The sequence below is a fragment of the Cynocephalus volans genome, chromosome 8 (genome assembly GCF_027409185.1).
Source record: "Cynocephalus volans isolate mCynVol1 chromosome 8, mCynVol1.pri, whole genome shotgun sequence".
Taxonomy (NCBI): Eukaryota; Metazoa; Chordata; class Mammalia; order Dermoptera; family Cynocephalidae; genus Cynocephalus; species Cynocephalus volans.
This window is the reverse complement of record NC_084467.1, coordinates 26,639,729-26,666,403: the sequence shown is the minus strand read 5'-3', so window position 1 is coordinate 26,666,403 and position 26,675 is coordinate 26,639,729. Positions and strand designations below refer to the sequence as shown.

At 47.2% G+C, this 26,675-nt stretch overlaps 1 protein-coding gene across 1 annotated transcript in view; it reads left to right on the top strand.

Moving 5' to 3' along the window:
* CSMD2 (CUB and Sushi multiple domains 2) overlaps positions 1-26,675 on the top strand; it is a 588,341-nt gene that overhangs the window by 549,592 nt on the left and 12,074 nt on the right. The window contains exons 54-63 of the mRNA XM_063104124.1: positions 3,804-3,977; positions 5,439-5,627; positions 8,645-8,818; positions 13,537-13,719; positions 17,772-17,948; positions 19,147-19,326; positions 19,832-20,005; positions 22,624-22,797; positions 23,123-23,196; positions 26,014-26,125. Coding sequence (XP_062960194.1) covers positions 3,804-3,977; positions 5,439-5,627; positions 8,645-8,818; positions 13,537-13,719; positions 17,772-17,948; positions 19,147-19,326; positions 19,832-20,005; positions 22,624-22,797; positions 23,123-23,196; positions 26,014-26,125 — 1,611 coding nt within the window. The remainder of the gene's footprint in view (positions 1-3,803; positions 3,978-5,438; positions 5,628-8,644; positions 8,819-13,536; positions 13,720-17,771; positions 17,949-19,146; positions 19,327-19,831; positions 20,006-22,623; positions 22,798-23,122; positions 23,197-26,013; positions 26,126-26,675) is intronic.

The following is a 26,675-nucleotide window of genomic DNA, read 5'->3' as shown; positions in this document are numbered from 1 at the left end:
GGATCTCCTTCCTTCCGGCCTCCTTAGTGAACTCTCTCTTGTTACCAGTGACCTTCTCTTTCTACTGTTTCCCTCAGCCTATGAGACCATACCCAATAAACATTTCCTTAGCACCTACTACATGCCAGGCACCCTCTTAGGTGTTGTGGATAAACATGAAGTGAATGTGTCATGTCACTGCCCTCAAGAAATGTAGATCTAGTGGCCCCTGTGCTCAAGCCCCTATTCAGTTCTCAAGCCTCATCAAGACCCCTGCTTTCCTCCTAGTGATGCCTTATCTTTCTCTCTTTGCAACCTGTGTTAGTTCAGGGTGCTGCAGAGAAACAGAACCAATAGGATGTGTGTATGTGTGTACAGAGAGAGATTTATTTTAATAAATTGGATTATGCAATTGTGGAAGTTGACAAGTCCAAAATTGGCAACTTAGGCAGACAGACTGAAGACCCAGGAAAGAGCTGCAGTTCAAGTCTGAAGGCAGAATTCCCTCTTATTCCAGGGAAGTCTGTCTTTTTAGGAAAAGTTAATAGTTAGGACTTTCAACTGATTGGATGAGGACTACCCACATTGTGGAGGGTAATCTACTTTAATCAAAGTCTACTGATTTATATGTTAACTTCATCTTTTAAAATGTCTTCACAAAAACTTCTAGAATAATGTTTGACCATATATCTGGGCACTGTGGCCTAGCCAAGTTGACACACAAAATTAACCATCACCCAGCTGTGCTGCTTGAAAGAGTTGCCTACACTAACTGCTCCCACCTTTCCTCTCCCGTTAGCAGCAAAAGCCACTGCGATTGGAGTTCTGCCCCCACCACTTCTCTGCTCTAGCCAGGAGGAACCAACCTCCTCTTAGTCAATGAGAGCTCTGGTCCTAGGCCCGGATGCAGAATCCTCAGAGCCTCTGCTGCCTGAGAGCTGCAGGGCAGGAATCTGAGATGTGCCAGACAAAATTTTGAGGCAGACAGCAATCCTAGGACCCAAAGAGAGCAGCAGGAACTTTGTGGGGGCATAGAAGATGGAGCCTGGTGGCAGTGGATGCTTCTGCTCCTGCAGCTCCTTGAACAGGGCCTATAGCTTGAGAATATGTAGGAAGCAGGAGCAAGAGCTCCAGCCAGGCAGGGCACACTTCCCTGCCACCAGCGTCCTACTGTTGAATCTGATGGGAGCTTTTCCATCTTCATCTTACTTGACCTATCAGGGGTATCTGACATTTCTTGAGACTATCCCCACAGGTTCTGTGACACTACCTCTTTTGTCCAGTTCTGCTTTACTACTTTTCCGACCGATCCTCAGTTTCCTTTGCAGGCATTTTTATCTATCTGCCCTTATAAAGGTAGTATTCCCACAGGTTTTAATCCTCAACATGCTTCTTCTTTCACTTTATACAAGTGGTTTTTAACCTTTGGGGAGGGGGTCATGACCTTTGCAAATCTGGTGAAAGTGTTGGATCCTCTCCCAAGCTGCTTGCATACATGCAATTCTTTGCATATAATTTCAGTGGGTTCACAGACCCCGCAGAGCTTATCCCCTCTCCCACCCCCTCAATGACCTGGCAAAGCCCCACTCACCCTGGAGACCCAGTTCAGACGTCATCCGCTCCCTGTGGGAGCCCTCCTCAGCCCACTGTCTCCCCAGAGGAGGACAGATGCCGCTCGTCGGCATCAGGCTCCTTCTTAGCACCAGCCCGCTGTGTCGTGGTGTCCGCTTCCCCGCCTGCTCTGCTGCACGTCTGCAAAGTGAGCTCTGAGGTCAGGGACCACATCACGTTCTTCCCGTGTATCACAGCCCACAGCAGAGTGCCTGGCACATGGAAGGCACTCAGTACACATCTGATGAAAAGTAAAGATGTGAATCTATTGTCAAAGCACCCCTGTGAAGTGCACATCAGAATCCCTCCTTTGCAGCCATGGAAACTGAGGCTCAGAGTGAATTATCCTCAGACAAAAGTGAGGAAGGTAGAGCTGAGTCGTAGCTCCTGGTCTGCTGGCCTCCTAGCCCATTCCCATCCCACCTCGCTAGGCTGCTTTGAACCCAGGTGGTCTACTAACAGCATGCCTCCCGTCCTGAGTCAGGGATGCTACAATAGAGATTGACCAAAGAGGACTGGCCCAGAAAGACACCAGAGCTGGCCACAGCAAAGATTGGTCCAGCCTCATCTTGCACCCCCAACCCCAACCACAACATTTGGGTTTTGGATGGGGTCCTTACAGCTCTAAGAAATCCAAGAGGCTAAGAGAAATACCTCATGGTTCCTCATCCTCTCACAACTAAGACCCAAAACAAAGGGAAAGACCTGGCAAGAGCATCTGGTGGAAGTTCCATCCAAGGAGACTAAGGTAACAGGCAGGTACTAAATAGAGCTAAGGACTGAGGACCAAGGCAGAAGCCCGGGCATTCGTCCATTCCTGCACTCACTTATTGGTCACTTACTCAGCAACTATTTATCACGTTCCTACTATATGTCAGACCCTGGTACACACACCAAGGATACAGCAATGAGCAGAATGAGGTCCCTGCCCTCAAGGAACTTGCATTCAGGTGAAGGGAGATAAGCAGCCAACAAATGAAGTAGCACGTGTACAGTGCGCCCATTGATGGGTGATGGTGCTATGCAGAACAGCAGGGCAGGGCCCAGGTGGCAGTGCTGGGGACCTAGTTCATGAAGTAGTAAGAGAGGGAAGACCTGAGGATATGAGTGCAGGAGCCAAGGGATATCTGGGGGAATGGTGTGCTATGCAGAGAGAAAAGCAAGTGCAAAGGCCCTGGGACAGGAACTTGCCTGCTATGTTCAAGAAACCTCGAAGAGGCCAGTGGAGCTGAGTGGAGCAAACTGCACCACTGGGAGGAGTGGGGAGAGTGGGGATGAAGGGGTGAGCATTAGCCCTCTGGGACCAGGCCTGCCTCTTCCCTGTCCGTGTCTGAACAAATTGTTAAATGAAACAGACTGGTAGATGTAGGTCAAAATATCACCCCTATTACTAGTAAAAGCAAAATTGGGAAATGTAGCTTAATGGGAGGGCCTGCTGCATGAACCCCAGAATGAGGTGGATTCACCCACCCAATCGGAGGCAGCACTGCACTGGGGCAGGCGGTGTTGGGGAGATCAGCCAATAACAGTACTCCCTGCAGGCAGCTGGGTCCCCAGAGGAAGAAGGCAGAGCTGAGCCAAGCGTGTCAGCCCATTCTCCCCAAATTGCACAGATTTGTCACTCTACATTTCCTGGGCAGAATAAGTGAAATAACACCGAGAAAGGCCAGGAATTACATTAACTGAACTCCCTTCACGTGCAAAGAATGGAGGGTAAGGGGTCCTCTGTTAACAGCAACTCTAGTTCCCCACAGTTTGCCTGGGCCGCTGGTCTAGCACGGTGACTGAACGCTGCACCAGGCTTGGTTAGTATTGACTCCAGCTCAGTCAAGCTTGGCCCAGGAACTGGGATGGATCTGAATAAGCTGATGGGTGGTCATCGGTATGTCCAGCAATGAAGAGGGGAGACGGGGAGCCGAGGGGATCAGAAGTGGAGGAGATAAGTCAGAGAGCTACAGTCCAGGCCTAACACACTATGGGAAAGCATAGAATTATTTCTGTCAAGTTGTCCAGGCTATGGACATGCCCTGAAGGAGGATGGAATGTGCCCACGATGATCTCAGGAAACAAAGGTTTTATAGCAAAAGAGACTGAAGTTAGACTTAGGGCTGAACTTCACAGATGTGCATGAAAGATGCCAGGTGAGGAGAGGGTGCATTTGGGGGGGTGTGGAATCATAGGGAGGGCTTACCTATCTTATCTTTTGGTTACAGCAATTACCTGTGGACACCCAGGCAACCCTATCAATGGCCTCACTCAGGGCAACCAGTTTAACCTCAATGATGTGGTCAAGTTTGCTTGCAACCCTGGGTATGTGGCTGAGGGGGCTGCCAGGTCCCAATGCCTGGCCAACGGGCAGTGGAGTGACATGCTGCCCACCTGCAGAAGTGAGTCACCCTTCCTCTCCCACACTCTCTGTCCATGACCTCCCCCTCTGTGGTTCTGCAGCCCAGGATCAGAAGCCAGTGAATTCCGTTGTGGCATCATTTTGACTCAAATAGGGAAAGCCTGGGGCAGGGAAGATCTTAACTTGAGACTTTCTCAACCCCTAGATATAGCCATGTAAAATTTCACCAAGGGTTATATAAGGAAAGCAAAACTTAATTTCATCTTCCAGGTCTTCTTATTTACACTTCATAGAACAAATAATTTATCATTACCATATAAAACCCCATTCTTTTTTTTAAATAGAGGTTTATTTTTTCTCACATAAACAATAAATCTAAAAGTAGTATCCTTCCTGCAGCTGCTCAGTGAGGTCAGAAGCAACATCTTGGTCTTTCCTCATGGTTGCAAAATGGCTGCTGTAGCTCTTCTGTAATGACATTTAATAGAGCCCCATCCTTGATGAAAATTTTTTAAAAATCAGCAGACTTGGAATGAAAAATCAAAAGCAGAGAGTCTAAGGGTTGAGATAAAGGGGTGGGGGAAGGAGGTACAGAGAGGAAATCAAAGACCCAAGAGGCAGACTGAGTAGAGGTTATTCTGGCCCCATTTGGACTATTTAGCTTCTAAAGCTTTTAAAGCCTTTTTACAGAAGTGCAGCCTCAGACAGTCTCATCAAACATAAGGACACCCTCTCCTTTAAAGGCTTGTCAAAGATAAAAGAAAATAAGTTCCCTGCCCACCTCATAAAATCAGTATGAGACTTCAAGGAAGATAATGGATATGAAGGTGTTTTGAAAGCAGAAGCCTCTGTTATGGTTATGAATAATATTGTCATCATTCTGAAATCTCATTGTAATTTTGAGTTAAGCTGCTTTGGAAACACTTTAACATTTTACAGTCAAATTTCTACAGGGAGATATTACTGTCTCCCTGAAATACTCATAAAAGTGATTAAAACAGTTTCCAAGAGCCCAGCCCCTGTGCAAGGCAGCTCACATGCATCAGCTTTGCAACTGACGAGCTCTGCTGTGGAAGATACGTTGTGCTAGTGCTAGGATCGGGCACTTGGAAGGAGACATTCACGCCCTCAAGGGATTGACATATTCAAACAAATCACAATCTAGGCTAGTGATGTCCACAGTAGAGTTTTGTGCAAGGGAGCGCTGGAGAAGTAGGGGCTCACCAGTCTGGGAAGAGGTGGGCAGGCTCCTCTGAAGGGGTGATGTCTCGCTGGACATGGAAGGGGGAATCCCTTGATCAGGTGACTGAGGTGGGGGAGAAGTTTAGCCACCTCAGGACCAGCTCACCCTCCCAGGCAGCTTCTGCTTTATTGCCTAGTTTTGGTCTGGAGATTTTTCTGTACTGGGAATACATGCCTTTTGGACTTTGAATTCTCATTGAAAAGCTTAAGAAAATCTTTACGTCCAGTTTCTGCCTCTAACTGTCTCATTCACTTGCAGTCATGAACTGTACAGATCCTGGGCACCAAGAAAACAGCATTCGTCAAGTCCATGCCAGCAGCCCACACAGGTTCAGCTATGGCACCACCGTGTCTTACCAGTGCAACCACGGCTTCTACCTCCTGGGCACCCCCGTGCTCAGCTGCCAGGGAGATGGCACATGGGACCGTCCCCGCCCCCAGTGTCTCTGTAAGTACATGCTGTCTGCTCAAAATGACTGATGGGGTGGTCCGTGTCAAGGAATGGTCCTCCCCTCTGTGCACGTGTGTGTGTGTGTGTGTGTGTGTGTGTGTGTGTGTGTGTGTGTGTGTGTGTGTGTGTGTGTGTGTGTGTGTGTGTGTGTGTGTGTGGCATGACAGTGACAGTCACTCTGGCTGCTCCTTGGATATCAGAGCCACTTGAGCTCTAGTGGGTTAGTTGCCATACCAGTTCACATGCTCTCTTCCTTCCTGGCTACAGGCCTGTTCCTTTTCCTCTCTAGTACTGCCACCAACCTCTTTAGCCTTCAGGTTCCCTTCCTTCAGAACTGGCTGCCTACTGGGACATTATCTCCCCATTTTACCACTTCCCTGATTTGGGGGAACAAGACTGATGTCCCAGCTCAAAGACAGGCAGCTTTTTGTTTTATTCAAGCCTTCTGGATTGGGTGAGTCCCGCTCACACTGGGGAAGACAATCTGCTTTACTCAGTCTGCCTATTCAAGTGCTAATCTTACCCCAAAACACCCTCATAGGTAGATCTAGAATAATGTTTTACCAAATATCTGGGCACTTTGTGGCCTAGTCAAGTTGACACATAATATTAACCATCTCAGCAGGGATGGCTCATTTGGGCCCCATGCAGCTCAGTTAAGACCGGAGGATCCAAGATGGCCTTACTGTCTTGCTTGTGGCCTTGGTGCTGGCTGTTAGCTGAGGAGGCTGTTCCTCCAAGTGGCCACTGTCTCCAGCACAAGATGGCTTGTTCTTCTTTACTTGGAGGCTGGGTTCCTAAAACAAAAGAGGACATTATGAGATCTCTTAAGGCCAGAGCTCAGAACTCTTAAAACCTCATTCCACTACATTCAGTTGAACAAAGCAAGTCCCGAGGCCAGCCTAGATCCAAAGGGAGAGGAAATAATGGGCTCCACTTCCTGGTGTGGAGGTGTGGCATGAGTGCACAGGGATGGGAAGCATTGTCAGTGGCCATCTTTGCAGATGGTGTTCCACAGTCAGCCCTCCGGTCACCACAGTTCAGATCCTTCCCTTGTGCAGTATGCAGCCCTCACCCTCAAGATCTCCAACATTGCAACTTTTGTGTTTCACTTATCTATCATAGAACAAACCACCCCAAGACGTAGTGGCTTAATGCAGCAACCATTTTATTGCTTATGATTGGCAATCCAGGCAGGGTTTGGTGGAGACAGCTCACCTCTGCTCCACATGTTATTGGCTGAGTCTAGGAGATCCAAGATGGCCTCAGGGACCTGGACACTGAGGGTCAGCTGGGGCATTGTGATTGTTCACCACATGGTTCCTCTTGCCACTTGCTTTCCTGTCATTCGGGCATCTAGGCCACACTTCCTTACATGGTAGCAATAGTATTCCAACAAATGAAGGCAGAAGCTGTCAGCCTTCTTAGGCTGCAACTGGCCCAACTTCCACTGTATTCCATTATACGAAGCAAGTCACAAGACTAGCCCAGATTCAAGGCAAGGAGAACAGGCTCCACCCCTTGGCGGGAGGAATTATTAGCAGTAGTCTTTGCAGATAATCCACCACGAGCACTTAAGACAGTGTTTGACACATATTAATGCCACCATGAAAAGTAAAGGCACCTAAAAGACCTATTCTTGCCATCCTTGTACCCGACAAAATTTCATGATCAGGGCAGCATTGGCCCAACCCAGATTTTATCCATTGGTCACCTGTCCTGGTCAGTATTCATGCTGTGCCCTGCTCCCTTTCTGGGTACAAGCTATGACAAAAGTCTCCTACCAGACCCAAGATTTAGTCCAAGTCATTATCATCTCTTCTTGAACTACTGCCACAGCCTCCTCTTTCTTGCCCCACCCTGGTCTTTTCCCCACACAGTAGCCAGAATGATCTTCTTAAGATGTAAATCAAATCACAGCCCACCCCCAGTGGCTTCCATCATGCTTATAATGGAATCCAAATTCTGTGCCATGATCTGCCTGCTAGTGGCCTCTGCGGCCGTGTCTTCTCCCAGTCTTTCCTTGCTCTCTCTGTTCCAGCATCCCTGGCTTTCCTGCTCTTCTCATGCACATCAAGCTCATTCTGCATGGCGGGCCTCTCCACATCATCCAAGCCGCTGCTCAAATGTCTCCCACTCAGAGATCCTCCCTGACCACCCTACTCAAAACTAGCACCTTCACCTCCCCGCTAGATGCTCTTCTCCTGATGCAGCTTTATTTTTCTTCATAGCACCCCTGGCATTGCCTGTTTACTTTCTTATTCGTAGTCTCTCTTCCCCTCTAGAATGTAAGCTCCGTGAGCACATGAAGTTTGCTCTCCCAAACACACAGACTGTGCCTAACGCGTAATAAGTGCTCGGTAAATGTGTGCTGAGTGAGTGAGAGAACCTGGGGTCCCCCGGGGCAGGAACAATGGGAAGGCCAAGCCCAGCGACACTGATGGCATCGCTCTGCCCTGCTGTACGTCTCAGCTCTGGGCTTCTGCTCTTATCACCAGTTTTCAGTTACACTTCAGTGTTTCAGGAAAGGGAGCTTGCAGACTGAAGGGGACAGGCTGGGAACAATCAATGGGGCAACTTAAGATGCAGCTGGAAAAGGGCTGTAACTGGCCCTCATTCTGAAATCTGTGGCCCATGAAGACGGTTTTAGGCTGGCAGATCACCCATTTTCTCTTATGTATGTGATGTGTTCCTCCTTTCTGCCCAGAGACATCTTGGGTATGCCCTATGGCAGTGAGGAAGCAGGGAGGGGAGGGCACAGAGGCAGGAAAGAAAAGAAACCAGTGCTGTCGCACACTCGCTCAGCGTTTCACTTCACAGATGTGGAAACTGTGCAGTGAGGGGGTAGGTGTGGTCTGCTGATGCCTGGTGCATTTGCTGGCAGGAAGTTTGCTTCAATAAGGACGCGAGGGCTTTTCTTCCCTGCCTCCTGCCACACGAAGCCTAGCCTGGGTGTCGTGTGATGACGACCCATCCCCATGCAGAGTTGCTGAGATGTCTGCTCTTCCCCACAGTGCTGTCCTGTGGCCATCCTGGCTCCCCACCTCATTCCCAGATGTCCGGAGACAGCTATACTGTGGGGGCAGTCGTGCGTTACAGCTGCACTGGCAAGCGGACTCTGGTGGGAAACGCCACCCGCATGTGTGGGCTGGATGGACACTGGACTGGCTCCCTCCCCCACTGCTCAGGTACGGAGCATGGCACTGGGGGAAGGGGTCCAGTGGGACACGTGGCTGATGGGAGGTGGACGAGCTGCCAAGGTGTGAGCGTGGCTGGTGGATGGAGGGAAACAGACCTTTGAACCCTCGGTCCTTCCCTCGTGGGGTGGAGAGCACGGCTAGAAGAGGTCCCAGCTGGACTTCAGCCTTCGGTGTTCTGAGCCCAGCTTCATCCCTTAGTCAGCTCTGGCCAAGCCCGTACAGACAAAAGACTGTAAGTTGAGGCAGGGCACAGCTTTGTGAGGTCAGCCTGTGGTCACACTTGATTCCGTGAGTTCCTGGGAACAGTCCAAGCCTTCCTGTTGATCAGCCCAGATCCAAACCCATTCCTGTGCTCTTTTTCTCCCTCTTTAAGGCTTCTAGGCCCCAGCCCGCCTCCCCTTCCTTTTTATTACTGCCCCTCCCACCCACTTGTCCTGCCTGGTGGGGTACAGTCTTCCTACTGCCCCGAAACACCAGTCCCAGACTTTTCCTGTTAATAAATTCGTTTTACTGCTAATGTCTATGAGGACACTGACATGCTGTCAAAACAACAAAAGGAGGGAAGATCCCGCACTCCTATGTCCATATTATCCAAACCAGAAGTTCTGTGTGGTGTCGTATCACAGAACAAAATATTTGAAAGTGAATTGTCCCACCCATAACAGAAACCACCAAGCTAAAAAATTAGCACCCTGAAGCTTTGTCATCTTTGAGGTGAGCCTGCCTGGCCCTAGAAAAGTATCCCATACAGTATGTTGCCCTCAAGAGGCCGGCTGCTCATGTAGCTTGATGTTCTTTGGAGAGCCCACCTTGGCGTTGAAATTAACCCCAGTGCCACATCCCTTCTAGAGGTACGTATCTCAACCTCCTCATAATACAGAAGCCTCATCCTTCATGTGGGAACTCATCCATGAGATGTGCAGCTGTTCTTGCAGTTTCAGGTTCCCAGATGAGCCCGTCTCCCAAAATTTAGGACACTGCCAGAATATTAAACCAGATATTTGTTAGGTCTCCCCAAAAAGGAAAGAGTCTCAAAGCCACTGTTTCAAAGGGCTATATGTTGCCCAGGACAATTCCAGGCACATAATTCTATATGGCCACCCAGCACTTTAGCCCCTCCCCCCTATTGATCTCATTAATCCCCTAGTCGATGAACTGAGCAGGACTATATGTGAGCTGCGACGACCCCTTCAGCCTGGACTAAAGAAAGGCCTGCCAGCTGAGCCCCTGACTTCTTTCTGTTTGGACTTCTGTTGGAAGTGACTCAGGAAGGATGGCATATTGAGGACAAGGCTCAGGTACACTGAGGCCTTCTGGGCATCCTGAACGTAAGTCTCAGGAAGAAGAGGCATTCCAAAGAGGAAAGGGACCCAAGCATGCACCTGCCCTAGTCCCTTCTGTGATAAACCCTTTGCATAAAGCTCCTCCCTCTAGACACTTCCCCAGGACATTGGGCTAATGGTATTCTTTTTTTGTTTTGTTTTTGTTTGGCAACTGGCCGGTATAGGGATCCAAACCTTTGACCTCGGTGTTACCAGCACCACACTCTCCCAAGTGAGCTAACTGGCCAGCCCTAATAATGTTCTTAAAATCAATTTTATCTACTTTGGGGATCTTTGTTCTCCATGGAAAAGGAAGTGCAGGGTAGGGGAGAAAGAAACCAGAAAGAAAGATTTGAGCATCTCCTACCCATCAGCACATGCAACCAACTACATTGTCATTCTCCTGGTGCATGGCACAGAATCTAAAGTCTCTTCTATCCCAAACTGTAATTTCCTTTCTCTGAAGTTGTGTTAGTTGTCACAGAGACAATTCTTGTCTGGGATAGACAACTAAGCTAGAAAATCTCCAGAAACCTTTCAACTCTGAGATTTCATTATTTTGTGACTTCCTAAGTACTGGTCCTGCATGTGGAGGAAGGGCCTCTTCCTTGGCAACATCAAAAGTTCACAAGAGAGACTGGAAACAAGCTGACACCTTGGGAGCATGAAAAAATAAGAAGCAGAAAAGGAAGCTTCAGAGGATATGGACTCCGTTCATCAGGGGATATGCGCTTAGCTGTTTAATCCCTGATCTCGAATATTCTGAAGAATATTTAGCAGTCTTTTTTCTCTCGTGTATCCATCAAAGATGACACTTAGGGGACCAGAATCATAGGTAGAACCTTCCTGGAGACCTCTGAGGACAGAAAAATGGTTTGTGCCATATCAGAAAGGATTCTATAAATGCTAAGGCTGGGGAATGAGTGAACCTTAGATAAGGAAATAAGAGATGAGAATAAGCAGTCACACTAGGCATGCACCAGTGAATAAAGTAAATATCGTTCCTCCCTTCCGGAAACTTTCAGATGTCATCTTTTGCAACAGTGTCTCCTGCCAGTCCTAAGAAATACACATTTCTTACAGTTTCAGGTCAAATTTTTGAGCCTCATCTGTGCAACCAGTGGACCCACAGTCTCCTGAGTCCTTGAGTCCTAAACCCCTGGGCCACCAAGGACATGCAGAGATTTCTGGAGTTTGAGACCTACTTTGTGAAGTTTGTTGCCCTCCTCTCTAGTACGTCATCTCTGCCAATATACCTCTGCAGTAAAGAGTAGCCATCTGCTTCCTATGCTCCCCTGGTGTGACATGCTGTCCCATACTCCCCTATATCATTGAAACAGAAGCCCCAACACTGCAGTGGGGGCCGTTCTGCTAGAACAAGCCCCTAGGACTGGAGCGCTCCACCCTTGTGCCTATTTTACAACAGTGTCGGCTACAGATGAGGTCCGCTAGCCAGTGTGGGAGTGAGAGCTACCCACCATCAAGGTCGCCTCCCAGGGGACCCGGTACTGCCTGTAACATGAGCTACATTCTGAAAACTACAAAGGATAAGGAAAGCCAGCCAAATGTGATGGGCCCTCTTTTTACAACTGTTTGAGTTGAGGGTTAAGTGAATCCCCTTCCCTTGGTGGGGAGCAGAATGGGGTTATATAGTGTTCTCACAGTGTGAGACTAGTTACTGGAGGCTGGGAAGAAGGACGGGGGCATAGGAACAGTTGGTTTACAGATACAAAATTACACCTAGATAGGAAAAATAAGTCCTAGTGTTCTATAGTAGTGCTAGGCTTCTATAATTAACAATAATTTATTGAATGTTTTCAAATGGCTAGAAGAAAGGAGCTCAAATGCTGTCATCACAAAGAAATAATAAATTTTTGCAATGATGGATATGCTAATTACCCTGATTTGATCATCACACATTGTATACATGTATTGAAATATAACCCTGCACCCCATAAATGTGTACAATTATCATGTGTCAATTAAAAAAAAGAAAAAAAAGAAATAATATTTCCCAAGCTATTACAGTTTAAGAATGTACAAGAAAAAAAAGAAAAGGAAATAATTCCAAGCTTGAGAGAGTGGAATTATGGTAAGTGGCGTGGTATGCATGACTTAAACATTTATTGACTCCAACCAACTAAATGTGGCCACTCAGATGTTACCATTTGATGCCACACGTGGGTTTATGAGGATACAGATTCCACAACAGATCTGTGATTTCCCTCCTCCTTCCTCATGCTGACAGTGGCCTAGTCTGATCTATGATATGTCGTACGCATGTCTGTGTTGTGAAGTGTGCTGGCCCTGGCCAGCACTAGATCCTGTGTCCCTGTCTCCTGTTCTCTACCCTCCTTCACCTCCTGGGTCCTTAGCACTGTCTTAGGTGGGTTGTGCAATATCAGAAGCCAGATCATGTGGAAATGAAGCAAGAGGCAGGGGGCAAAGCGAGAAGGAAATGAGAGGGCTCAAGACATTTAATCTAGAGCTCAGCTGCATTGCATAATTTGTGAGCAGGGAATCCCCAGGATCAGTCACCTCAAATTTGTATCATTTCTTAGTGGTGAGAGCATTTAAAATCCTCTCTTATAACTAGCCATTGTAAAATACACTGTACATGTATTGAAATATCACATTGTACCCCATCAATGCATATAATTATTATTTGTCAATTAAAAATAAAATGAAACTTTTAAAAGGTCATAAATAAGTAAATCAAGGCCCAGGATCAAGATTCAAGCTGGGCTGCTGAGAAGACAAAGCTGTGTTAAGGACTTTATCCTGTGGGCATTGGGAAGTCAGTAGAGATGTCTCTACAGGAAGGAAACAAGATCAGATGGTTGGTGACTGTCCATTGTTAAGGGGTGAGGATAAAATGGGAGCTGCATTAGACGGAGAGTTTAAGAGGAAGGGGCATTAGTTGGGAGGCTCCTGCAATAATTCAGGCAAAATAATGCCGAGCATCTAAGCGAAGACAGTGGCACTGAGCGTGGAGAGGGTACCACAGAGTCAGCAGGTGTTGATGGGCAAGAGGTAAAGGGAGACGGTAAAAGGTCCCATCTGGACCGCTGACATTCCAGATGGTGGCACATGCCGAAGAACAAAGACAGGACTTCCACCACAGAGCCCCCCTCTGCCTCCTGCTTCCCTTCCTATGTGGGTCCCAGGGACCTACCCGTGAGCTCAGATCTTTGTGACCATTGAGTAGTGAGGTGGGAGCCTGCCCAGGAAACTTGGGCTAGACACACAGTTGGTTGTCACCTCCCTCATTCGTGGGACCCACTGCTTCCCCTTAGCAGCAACCCAATCTCTTTCTCTCTCCCACTCCTCCACTCCCTGTTCCTCCATGCAAAACAACAGGGTTTGTTTGGTTCTGGTCTATAGGAACCAGCACCGGAGTTTGTGGTGACCCTGGGATCCCAGCCCATGGCATCCGTTTGGGGGACAGCTTTGCCCCAGGTGGTCTGATGCGCTTCAGCTGTGAGGCTGGCCACATGCTGCGTGGATCGTCCGAGCGAACCTGCCAAGCCGATGGCTCGTGGAGTGGCACCCAGCCTGAGTGTGGAGGTAATGTATGTGACCGTTCTGCTTCTCCCCTCTGCCAGCCCCAGCACTCTCCCCCACTCCTCCTACTCCCAGCACAGGGAAGATCCATGGCCCCACTTGAACCCGTGGCCCAGTGAATAGCGGACATCATCAGATAGTACGTGATCGGTTTCATTAGTGACCCAAAGACAAATATATTCCCACTCCACCTAAAAAGGGAAAAACCAAAAAGGACTAAATTTAGCCCATTAATTCACCCATTTCCTATATAGTTCATTCAACACCTATGTGCCAAATGCTGGAGTATGTGCTGCAAATACAGCTATGACTAAGACAGACACGCTGCTGTGATCTGAATGACTGCGTGCTTCCAAAATTTCTATGTTGAAACCGAATCACCAAGGTGATGGCATTAGGAGCTGGGGCCTTTCAGAGGTGGTCAGGTGGTTAGGAAGAGCCCTCCTCCATACCATTAGTGCCATTATAAAAGAGACCCCGGAGAGCTACCTTGCCCCTTCTGCCATGAGAGGACACAGTGAGAAGGCCCATCTATGAACCAGAAAGCAGGCCCTCACCAGACACCAAGTCAGCCAGCCCCTTGACTTTGGACTTTCCAGCCTCCAGAACTATAAGAAACCAATTTCTGTTGTTCATAAGCTGCCCAGTTTATGGTATTTTGTTATAGCAGCCAGTGAGACGCGCATTTTGCTCTCTTGCAACCTACAGTCTAAGGGAAGAGGCTGTGTTAAACAAACATTCAAAGTGCTAAAAGAAAACAAGCCCAATATTTTAAAACTCTTTCAAAGTAATCTAGGCCTTCAATGATGTTTCCCAAGGTAGCACCAGTAGGGGAAATTTTATCTTTCTGCACACTCCTAAATTTCTGGGGGAAATCTTTTTTAAAACATCTTTCTCCCGCTGCTCCCCAAATCTCTCTGTCCCTCTTTCTGAAACACAGCCTGCAGAGCCCCCTCCTAGTTAGGAAACAAATGCGCCAGCTGAGAGGGAGGCTGAGTGAGCAGCTGTGGAAGAGGAAGAGGAGGATGTGAAGTGATCGCCTAGGGAGGTGGGAGCGGGAGTGGAATGGGGGTGTGACAGCCAGGCAGCACTCGGGCTCGCTGACTTAGAGCGAGGCATCAGTGACTTAAAGTGAGAGCAGTCAGCATCAGGCTACGTTTTTGTTCAACCACATTTTGCTACGTAGATGCAGGCACAGAGTAAATGGTGCATTGGGTTTAGGGTTGAGGCTTGACCAGGCAACTAAGACATTGGCAGAAAGTGGCAAAGGAAATGAGGGGAATTGCAAGGTTGCAATTGTGGTGGATGCTGGCATCTAAGCTGGGTAAGGAGGGAGCGGGTTTATGAGTAGACTCAGAGGCAGTAAAAACGTGGTAGGATCAATGGATTGTAGGGACCCATAAGACCGAAGGATCACCAGAGAACAAACCCCAGAGGGTGTGAGCTGAAGAGGTAAGAGGCAGAGGTCAGAGAGCAGGCTGCGTGAAATTGAGATTGGGAGCGGTCCTGCAGAGCGAGGGCAGATGTTCTGGCCTGTGATCAGGGGACACCTGCCCAGGAAATGAAACAAATGGAGTCAGAGCCCTCTTCCACTTGTCTGCCCAAAGGCCGGCCTTTCTGGGGGTGCTAGTGCAAAGTTAGTTCCTATAGAATCCTGTAGGCTTAGCAAGAGAGGTTTGTGATAGTGGCAAAGCATTGTGCAAGGGGAGAATTTAGTACATTCTCAAACATCGATGTGACCCACATCCCCTTTCATGCCACACAGTTTCCTGGATGGAGTCAGTCACCAGGTCAGGAGGGCTCAGGAAACAGAAAGTGGGTGGTTAAGAGTTTGGACCTAGAAGTGAAGGGTGTGTGTGTGTGTGTGTGTGTGTGTGTGTGTGTGTGTGTGTGTGTGTGTGTGTGTGTGTGTGTGTGTGTGTGTGTGTGTGTGTGTGTGTGTGTGTGTGTGTGTGTGTGTGTGTGTGTGTGTGTGTGTGTGTGTGTGTGTGTGTGTGTGTGTGTGTGTACGCATGTAGACAGCTCTTTATCACTTTGCTTGACAAGCTTCTACTTATGCTTGAAGTCTTCCTCAAATTCTTATCTCCAGCTCCAAAAGGCCTCTCCCTTCTTAGTGCTTTTCTCTCCTTCAAGTATAGCACTTATAATGTCATATTTTAATTCACCTGTTTATAGGTAGGTTTCTTAGGATAGACTGAGCTCCTCAAGGGCAGGGGACAAAACTTGGTCATTGTTGTATTCTGGGCACCTAGGCAGCACAAGTTTTTGTTGAATGAATGGATGTCACAGCCTACCTGTTGTGTTCTTGTTATATAGGAATTAGTTCATAGATTTTACTTTGGGACCACATAAACATTGTACATACTTACAAAATTAAATGAAATCAAAGATTAAAAATATGCAATCTTTAAATATCAAAATCCTAATGAAAACAAGTGAACCTATTTATCTAGTTGGTGATTTAATAATGCAGTGAATTATTTCAACTAAATTGAAAAAAATGGAATTTTACCATGGTGTATATTCTAAGGAAAAAAAACACTGCAAAGAAATCTTAAATGGTTTCCAGCATTCATATTGTTAGTAATAACATTGGTATTACTATTCTGAAACTATTATAAATATATCATAACATATGGATAAAACAAAAAAATTTTTATTATTAAGAACCAAGATTTTCAGCATAAAAGAAATATGTAAATAAAGGACTTAAGAAAAATATCCTTAATCCTAAATCTGGATTGGTAATACCAGTATAAACTTATAATGTATTTTTAATTTAAAAAGTTATTTTCCCAGCCCTATTTAAAAAGTCTAGATTCAGTGACCTGCTCAGCAGCAATGGGCACCATTAGTGTCCAAATTGTGGCTTCCGAATCTATTCTCCATTAGAAGGAATCAGACCTTTTTGGGAACATGGCTGATTCCAGGTGTGGGGCTGGTTATATACAAGATAAACATGGAACACCTTGTCACTGCAGCAAGGAATCTACCAAAGACAACTGAAGTCACCTCAAAAGAACTCAGGAGCCAACCTGAAGACACTCCCACTGGCCAAAGGTGGGATAATTTGAGCACCAGTGAGGATAATCATGGCAACGATGGCATCATAGTAAATAAGTTTAAGTCCATGAGTTCAAAACGATTCTTAAATAAATTCATTGGTCACCTTTGGAGTTTGCTAGGAAACCAACTGCTTCTTCAGACATTTGAAGAAGCATTTTTCAGCCTTCCTATATGAACTGTATTTCAGGGTAAGCAAATATTTGATGATGGGAAAGCTCTTCATTAAAGGACTCTAGCTAAGGCAGAGAAAATGATAGAATATCACCATTTCCCAATCCTTAATAAGTCTAACCAGTGATCTTCCAATACTGCTAAAACCAATAAGTGAAAAACGAATGACCAGCCTCAACCCCATGAGCAAGGAAACACCCAGACATTCTGTGGCTCCTGATCCAATGCAATAGGAAAGACACAAAACCACCTACTAAGTGCCCTTGCCTAGAAGTAGAACTTGACTACAGGAACTACAAGGGACAGGGAAACATGTTAAACTATACCTCATTGATGCAGTTAGCAAGATCCAGAGAGTGAGAGGTTCCACAGGACAAATGCCCTGGTTTCTATAACAAATAAATTACAGGAGAGGGAACAATGATCTCTGGATTCAAAGAGGGTTAGAGACGTGCCAACCAACCGTCATGTGTAGACCTTGTTTGGATCTTGACTCAAACAAATCCACTGTAAATAAAATAAGATAATTAAACACTGATTGGATATTTGGTGATAGTAAAGGATTGTTTAAAATTTCAAGTATGATAATAAAACAGATATAGTCTTTAAAACAGGATTTTTTTAGAAATTTTTTAAAAATTCATACAGGTCTCTCCTTCCTTCTAGGGGTGACATGATCAGGCATGAAAGCAACATGAGAGGCACTTCTGTCCTCAGGGTCCTTGTGCAGCATGTGGCTTCCACTCTGGGCAGTTGTCAATCCCCCAGGTGACACCTGTCATTGTTCTGGTGAAAAATGTGCTCTTTTGGCTTCCTAGTGATCTCTTGTGGGAACCCCGGGACACCAAGCAATGCCCACGTGGTGTTCAGTGATGGCCTAGTTTTCTCCAGCTCTGTTGTCTATGAGTGCCGGGAAGGCTACTACGCCACAGGCCTGCTCAGCCGTCACTGCTCGGTCAATGGCACCTGGACAGGCAGTGACCCCGAATGCACAGGTGAGAGTCCAGACCCTCTGGGCTTCATACCAAAGAAGGAGGCAGCCCATGGGAGTCTGGGACAGCTGGTTGGAGTGGTGGGACTTGACCTTGGATGAGAATCAGATGAATAGCCTCTATTTATTGAGCATGCTCTGTGTGGCTGCCACTGAGCTAAACGCTTTATTTCTTATGCATATGTTGTTTGATTCTCACCACACCCCATGCAGTCGCTTCTGTTAGCCCCATTTTATATATGAAATGACTGAGGCTCAAAGAGGTTGAGAATATTGAATGGCCATTTCTCAGGCTCTAGCCAGTTCCTTGGGCTTTCCTTTTCTTATTTAGGGCGAAGCCCCAGGGCTCAGCCTGATTGTCTCTTTCCTCTTTAAAGCTGCTGCCACCCACCATCCTTGTCAGTTCCTTCTCCTCTGGACCTGTCCCCGCCCTGGCCTGGCTCCGGAGCATGGCGTAGCCTCTCAGCTCCCCTTTCTTGCTTCTCGCAAGGATAGTTCCAGACCTTTTTCTCCTTGGAAAGCAAGTCACTGCAGGGCCCAGACAGAAGGAAGAACTAAGATGAGAGAATCTGACAATATTCTCTCTTTCAAAGTTCTAGTCTGTGATTTCAGGCTCCACCTGAAATCCCATGTCAAGTTCACTTTCGTTCTGAGACAAGAGCTCACCAAACTCCACCCTTGCTTGATACCACAGCATAGGTATGATTATCACATAGGTCATAAGACCCTGCTTCTAGGGTGTTCAGCCTACACAGGCCACCTAGGCACAACAGCAGGTGATGAGCCTCTCAGCAGACAAATTATCTTGTGTGGTCCCTTAACTCACCTTAGGTTCTTCAACCTGGAAACCTCCCTCTCCCTCGGCCCTAGCCTCATTTGGGAACCAAGCCCTCTGGATACTTCCTCTTAGAGGGGTGGGCTTGAATTAGAAGGATGGTCTTCATAGCCAAAGTTACTGGAGTGCATTAGGATGGTATGGTCAAGAACAGTGGGGACATGGCAGGGCTGATGTGGGAGACTTGACCAAACTGACTTTAGAATGAGCAATGCCCAACTGAGAGCCTGGAAGGAGACAGGGCACCCCTGATCTGACAGTTTTCCTTCCTGGGTGTGTGCCAAGAATGATGGGGGTGGTACTGGAATACTGAGGAGAAATGAGGTCTGGGCTGGGAGTAAACAACGCTGTATCTCTCTTATCCTAGTCATAAACTGCGGGGACCCTGGGATTCCAGCCAATGGCCTCCGGCTGGGCAATGACTTCAGGTACAACAAAACTGTGACATATCAGTGTGTCCCCGGCTACACGATGGAGTCACATAGGGTGTCTGTGCTGAGCTGCACCAAGGACCGGACGTGGAATGGTACCAAGCCAGTCTGCAAAGGTGCTTCTGAGGGCTGCAAATGTGGAAGGGGGGCCAAAGAAGATGCAAAAGTGAGACGTGGACCTTGAACATCTAGAAGGGAGGGAGGTGACAAGGCAGAGCCCTAGCATCTTATCAGGTGTGCAAGGGGAGAACTGGTCCCTGAACATCTGCCAGGAGGGAGTTAGAAGGTACCACGGTAAGGCGGAGAACTGGTCCCTGAACATCTGCCAGGAGGGAGTTAGAAGGTGCCACGGTAAGGCCTGGGCCTTGAACATCGAGAGAAGGGCCGAGCAAAGAGAGGACTGGCTTGTGACACTTGAAAGATGGCATCGTAAGGTGCAAAAAGATCAGAACTCCCATAGTAAGAGGGGTCCTTTCTGGTTCTCTCTGCCTAGCACAGACTCCCGGCAGGTGCAGGCTGCCTGATAGCACAGGTAGCCAGTGATATCAATGGTGGTGACTAGGGCTGGTTTCCCCAGGACAGCACCAGAACTCAGCCTACTCTGGTCTCCCCCCCCTCCAGCCGTCATGTGCAAGCCACCTCAGCTCATCCCCAATGGGAAAGTGGTGGGGACCGACTTCATGTGGGGCTCGAGCGTGACTTATGCCTGCCTGGAGGGATACCAGCTCTCCCTGCCCGCCGTGCTCACCTGTGAGGGGAATGGATCCTGGACAGGAGAGCTGCCGCAGTGCTTCCGTAAGTGGTCACACGGGCCTTTGGTGCTTCCCATCTGATGGTCCCTTCCCCCTCCCTCCTCAGAGCTCTGCTGCTGCAAGGTCTAGAGTCCCCTCCCCCATATCAGGGACAAAATCAGACCCTTGTCAAGACACTATTAATGAGGAAAGGAAGTATAAAGGAAGAAGACAAGAATACCTTAACTGAGCCCTGAAAACAAGACACTTTCTGGAAACACAGGGGAAGGAAATTAGCTAGAGATAAGGGAGGTGTGTCTTGAACTGCAGGATTAACTGGAAGGGATTGTACCCAAAGATCTGTGGGTGCCAGTGCTAGAAACGTGCCTGTCTTCATGGAAAATACCACGCACAGAAAAGACTTCTGGAGAACCTGGAATTTTCTGGATTTTTTTATTTATAAAATTTATAGAAATTTTTTTATTTCCTATCCACTTGGCCCAGTTGTTTCCTGAAGAGCCTCAAATCCATTCTAGGCCTCGTTCCTCACTGAGGTCCCCAGAGAAGCAGGTTCCAGGTCTCTTATTCTTGTCACACCCCATGAATGGGCTCTGAAATATTTTCTCTATGCCCTTGCTTTAGACAAACAATAGCACCTATTTTTTCTTTCTACTTGGCATTTATCTAATCCTTCGAAAACTATTCACATATTCATGACACTGTTTGGGTACCTCTAAAAATTTACTTCAATTTGAGAATTTTAGGAGAGATTAGGGCCAGCAGCTCAAGAGTAGACACAAGCATTTGGTGCATGGTTAACCCGTCAGACCTTCGCATGCCACCAGGGAATCATTAGGAAGGTAGCAAATCTCAGGGTTGAGTCTGGACTCAGCAACTTTACTTTACCTCTTGAGAAACAGCAGAATTGCCTTTGAACAATGTATTGTGGTCATCGTAATAAAAATTTTGGACTATATTAGAAAATACAAAGAAGAAAGTAAAAATCATTTGAACCTTTGCTTCCCAAAGATAACCGTGGTTAAGCTTTTGATTGTGCCTCCACATGGAGCACTATGCATTTTGCATATATAGCCATATGTATACAACTGTCTATAATAGTATTGGATCATGCCGTACATACTATTTCATAATTTGTACTCATTGGTAGGCCACCAACAACACCTTTCCCTCAATACCTTTCCATCAACACCTTTCTCTAGCAATACATACTAGCCTACACATCATCATTTTTAACGGCTTTACAGAATTTCTTTATTGCGGATACCACAGCTTGTTTAATCTTCCCCTATTGGTGATGAATTTAGGTTATCTCTAGTTTAGTCATGTTAGAAGCAGTTCTGCAATTAATATCCCTGCAAATAACCTTTCTTTAATCTTGTGGTAAAGTCCTAGGAGAGAGAATTCTGGGCCAACGGGCAGGCATACTGTACTTCTTGACATGTGTTGCCAAACTGTCTTCTAGAAAGAGCGTCCTAATTTACATTCCTGCCAGCAGTTTATGAGAATGTTTCTTGATTCACACCTTCAAGAACAATGGATTTTGCCAATTTTTTAAAGTATTTACCAGCCTGAGGAGTTTTAAAAGACGTATAGTTACTTTAGTTGGCATCACATTGCTTATTAGAAAGGCGAGCTGCTCTTTCTTTACTTGTTAACCATTCATATTCTTGTTAAGTTGCCTCTTCCTAGGTTTGGTAATTTCTCATCAACTGGGCGTTTAACTGACTTCTAATTGGTCAGCCTAGACTCCCCAGCTTCCAGGGCATAGGCTGCAGGTCCAGCTTCCATTTTATTTTGCATATGATTATGAACCTCACAACTCTTTGTACACGCGCACACACACACACACACACACATCATAGCATAAAGAGATGCTTGAAGAAATGTCAGGGGAAGCTTTGCCTTTGGTAGTCAGTTTTGAATGATACTCTCTGATGTTAACACGACCTGCATGAAATGGGCATGCTCACATACCTCCCACCACAGCATAAATACTCACCCTTAAGAAAGAAATTTGGCAGTACTCATCAAGACCTATGAATACACTCAAGCCTTTAAAGGTTATAAGTCCACTCCTAGAAAATTCTCCTAAGAAAATAATACAAGTGAAAGAAAAGTCATATGTAACTTTACGATAATAGAAAACGCCTGATTATAAGGTTTGTGATAAAATGTAATTACGGTACAACCACGCATTACAAAATTGTGTAGCCAATAAATGATCATGATGTCATAAACATGGAAAATGTTTACAGGATAATGTTCAGTGAATGAAGCAAGATTCACGATCACATGGACTTTGGCTTTGCACGAGCTCACACACAACTGAACCAAGACAGGAATGTGCATGAAAATGGAAAAAAAAGTTCTGGAGAGTAGGATTGTAGGGCTTTTTACTTTTATTTATTTTCATTTTCAGTATTCTAAACTTTCTGTTCATTACTTGGATGATTACTAATAAGAGCTTTGAGTGTGGAAGGAAAGGAAGCACCTAGCAGCAGCAGCACTGAGGCAGGTGTAAGCGCTTACCTCGGCTGCCTGGTTCCCAGAGTTCAAGCAGAACCAGGAGGGAAAATGTACAAAGAACAAAGGTGGGCTGGGGAGTGGCAGCCTGAGTTCTAGAAAGCAACGTGGGCCTGCCCTTCTCCGTTGTTTTCCCAGCTGTGTTCTGCGGAGATCCTGGTGTCCCACCCCATGGGAGGAGAGAGGACCGAGGCTTCTCCTACAGGTCATCAGTCTCCTACTCCTGCCTTCCCCCTCTGGTGCTGGTGGGCTCTCCACGAAGGTTTTGCCAGTCAGATGGGACATGGAGTGGCACCCAGCCCAGCTGCATAGGTGAGAGGTGATCTGGGGAGGGAATGTCCCGGCTGGTGGGCAACCTTCTTTTGGACCCAAGATGACTTCCCTGTCTTTCCTGTGGTCTCATCTGCAAAAGGAACACGTCCTCTTCCTCTGAGCATCTTGGAGCAGGATGCAAAATAGGCAAAGCTAATGTGCTCCAGGGAATCCGCCAGCCAGGGCTGTCATTCAGGTGGAGATCTCACAAGGCAGGGAAGTCAGGCTGTGGTACTGTTTTCTTCCCTGCACCTATTTCTCAGAGCGAGCCAAGGCAGTGAAAGCTTATGATAATATGGTCTGTGTCTTTGTTTTGGCGATCCAGATCCGACGCTGACCATGTGTGCAGATCCTGGCGTGCCACAGTTTGGGACACAGAACAGTTCCCAGGGCTACCAGGTAATGGGGTCAGTGAAGACCGGGCCTTCCTACCTCCTGTCTCTTCCTGTTACTGTCAGCATCAGAAGACCCAGGGACCTTCTCTGGGACAGCACAAGGGGAGTACGAGACCTGGGAAACCAGAGACAGAAAGCACTCTGCCTATTTGAACCATGCTCCACAGAATCACCCACCAGAAACAGGAAGGCGTTGACATCCGTCAAAGGAGCTGATGTGGGACATGTGGCATTTAGTTCCACGAACACTTCCAGCAACCCCAGTCATTGAGGCAGGGCATTTGTGAAATAAAGAAATGAGCGAGACACCCACACCCTACCCACAAACGCAGGTTCGGTGGGAGCAGCAAGTGCCACAGTGGGGCAGGTCCATCCGTGTGCCCATCCCACCAAGACGCAGGCTCCGCGGACATATCTCAGGATGAGCTCTGAGAGAGGGAGAGGATTTGGACAGCCTGGGGTGGGAAACTCTGAACAGAGATGCGGAGCAGGAAAGTGCGGGTGTGTTCAAGGCAGGACAGTGCCCAGTACAATACATATCAGGGACTAACCTGGGAATGACTGGGATCTAGTCAAGCAATGTGATGTATTCACTCTACCTGTACTTACCCAGCAAATATTTACAGCCTTGAACTTTTCTAGGTACTAGGAAGACAGTGGAAACAAGACAGGCTAGACTCTTGCTCTAACGGAGCTGCCCGGCTGATGACAATGAACAAACAAAAAAGATAATTTCTGAGAGCGCTAAACACTGCGCAGAGTGATAGAAAGAGGTGTGAACAGGGTGGATTGCTAGTTTAGGAAGGGGGTTTAGGGAAGAGCCCTCTGAAGTTAACATTTGAACTGTGGGCTTCCATGATTAGAAGGGCCAGCCCTATGTAGAGTTTGGTGACTTTCCTGGCTGAGCAAATGGCAGGGCAAAGTTGTGCAGAGGCAGGGAAGTGCTCAGCAGGGTGGGGACTAGAAAACAGGCCAGCCAGCAAGTCTGCAGCATCGTGAGTGAGGAGGAAATGAAGTCAAAGAGCTGGGCTGGGTTTCAAAACACCTTGACACTGGCTTGTATAGTTAGACATTCACACACTCTATGACCCACAAGTTTCACTCCTGGAAATATACCCCAGAGACACTCTTGCACATGTTTCCAAGAAACAAGGAAAAATGGGGTATAGTCACACGATTAATTATTATACAGCAGGGAAAATGAATGAACTACAGCCCTAGGTGACATGGATAAATCTTAAAACGTAGTGTTGAGTGATAAAGGTGGTATGACACTATTTTTATGAAGATTAAAACCAGTAAAAATGTATTAAATTGTTTAGAAATATATGTGTACACATGTGTGATAGAATTATTTTTTAACAAGGCAAGGAAATTGAACACACAAAATTTAAGATTGTGGTTACCACTGAGGAGAGCTGAGGTGGAGCAGGGAAGGAGTTCATTGCAACTGTGTCCCTAATGTTCCAGCTCTTAAGCTGCCTGGGGGACTCAACTTCAGGTGTCCATTTTATTACTACACTTCACGTTCCATGTATTCTTTAGTATGCATCAAATATCACACCGTAATTTTTGCAAAGAGGCAGGCATGGGCCAGGTCACACAGGGCCTTGAGCATGATAAGTATTTCAGATTTTATAACTGTCATTGGAAGGCAACTCAATCTGATTCATCATGTGAAACATAACTCAGGCTGCTGAGTAGAGAACGAATCACAGAGGGTTAAGAATAGAAGCAGTTAGACAAGTAAGACACTATTGTTGTGACTTGGGTGAAAGGTGAGTGTGACATTGTGTGAGGGCAGTGATAGTGCAGGCGGAGAGAAGTGGAGCGTTCAGGGCGCATTTTGTAGGTAGAACCAAGAGGACTTGTTGGCAGGTTGGATTGAGGGGCTGAAGGGATCGAAGGCAACTTGAGGCTTTTGATTTGCACAGCTGGGTGGATAAAGGTACCGTTTGCTGAATCAGGCGATGGCACCCAAGAGAGAAGCAGGTTGGGCGTGGAGGAAGGCAGTGAAAATTAAGAGCTGCACATTGCATCCAAATTTGCTCCAGTACGTAACAGCAGCACATGAGTATCTGGCCGCATTGCACCAAGTGGGTTGGAGAGGGAGAGGTTGTGAGCTGGTGGTTGCAGGAGCGTTGAGTCAGACAGTGAGGAGCTAGTGGAGGGCAAACGTGGGGAACAAAACAGCAAGGGGAGGGCTGGAGGGAGCATGGCATCTGCTCAACAGATATTTACAAAGCGCAGTGCCATGTCCTACAGGGGCCACGTCTGTAAGGGAGACAAGTCTCTCATTTTTAAGGAACACGCAGTTTCATAGAAGAAAGAGACACACTCACAAGTAATAAGTGTATCTGGCACTATTCTTCACATTCTATAACATGCTGTCAAATCCACTGTCACTTTTGAGTATCACAACATTCCAGTGTAGTTGTGGCAGGGACAGTCATCCCCACTTTATACATAGAAAGACCAAGGTTTAGAGTTTCATGCAGCCTGCCTGTCGTTCAGTGAGTAAATGTGGAAGCCTGAACTCAGATGCAGCGTCTTCTGACTCTGAATTGCAGGCGCTCTGTCTACTGTAGCAGTGCGTAATACGTCCAGCAACAGCATCTGTCCAGCTCAGGGGCAGGTGGGGCCTCGTGGAGGAGGCAAGAGGTCAGCTGCCTCTGAGGATAAATGAGATTTAACCAGGCAGAGAGTCGGGAGAGGAGTGCTACAGGCAGAGGCAGCAGCAGGGCCAGGAGTTGGGTCAAAGGAAGGAGAATGAAGCATTGCTGGATGGAAGGTGACGGTGGGACCTTCTGTCCTTGCACAGGTGGGAAGCACAGTGCTTTTCCGTTGTCAAAAAGGTTACCTGCTTCAGGGCTCCACCACCAGGACCTGCCTCCCCAACCTGACCTGGAGCGGAACCCCACCCGACTGTGTCCGTGAGTGCAGACTCACTACTACCCCGAGAAAACTCCTCTTACCCCAGCTGGGCATCCAGGACATGCTCGAAAGCTCAGAATGTCAGGGAGCTCGCAACTTTTCTGGACCGATACCGGTCTCTGTAGTCCTTACCCCTTGGGGCCTCACAGAAGACATCTCCCCACAAAAGCCTTGCTGATATTTGAAACCAATCCTTATGCCTTAGCAAGGAAAAAAATTTCTAGTGGCAGAAAAACTAACAACTACAAGGACAGGTGGCCTCAGGTGGAGATTTTAGGCTTTTGACCATAATTACTCCTTCTTTCCTCAGGAAAAGTGCTGCAGGTTTAGGCTCCCCCTGGCCAAGCCAGTATTCATGTGATCTCCATCTTGGCCATTCCTATAGACATCAAGCCTGGGTTTGGGGTAGTACATTGGGGAGGGGGTGCTGGGCGTGAAAGGGCCTATAAGAGAAAGGAAGGGAATGTTCCATCTAGGAACAGGGGAGTGGTCGAAGAGGCCCCCTGCAGACCCTCATCTCCTCAGGTCCAACAGGGTCTTTCCTCTCGT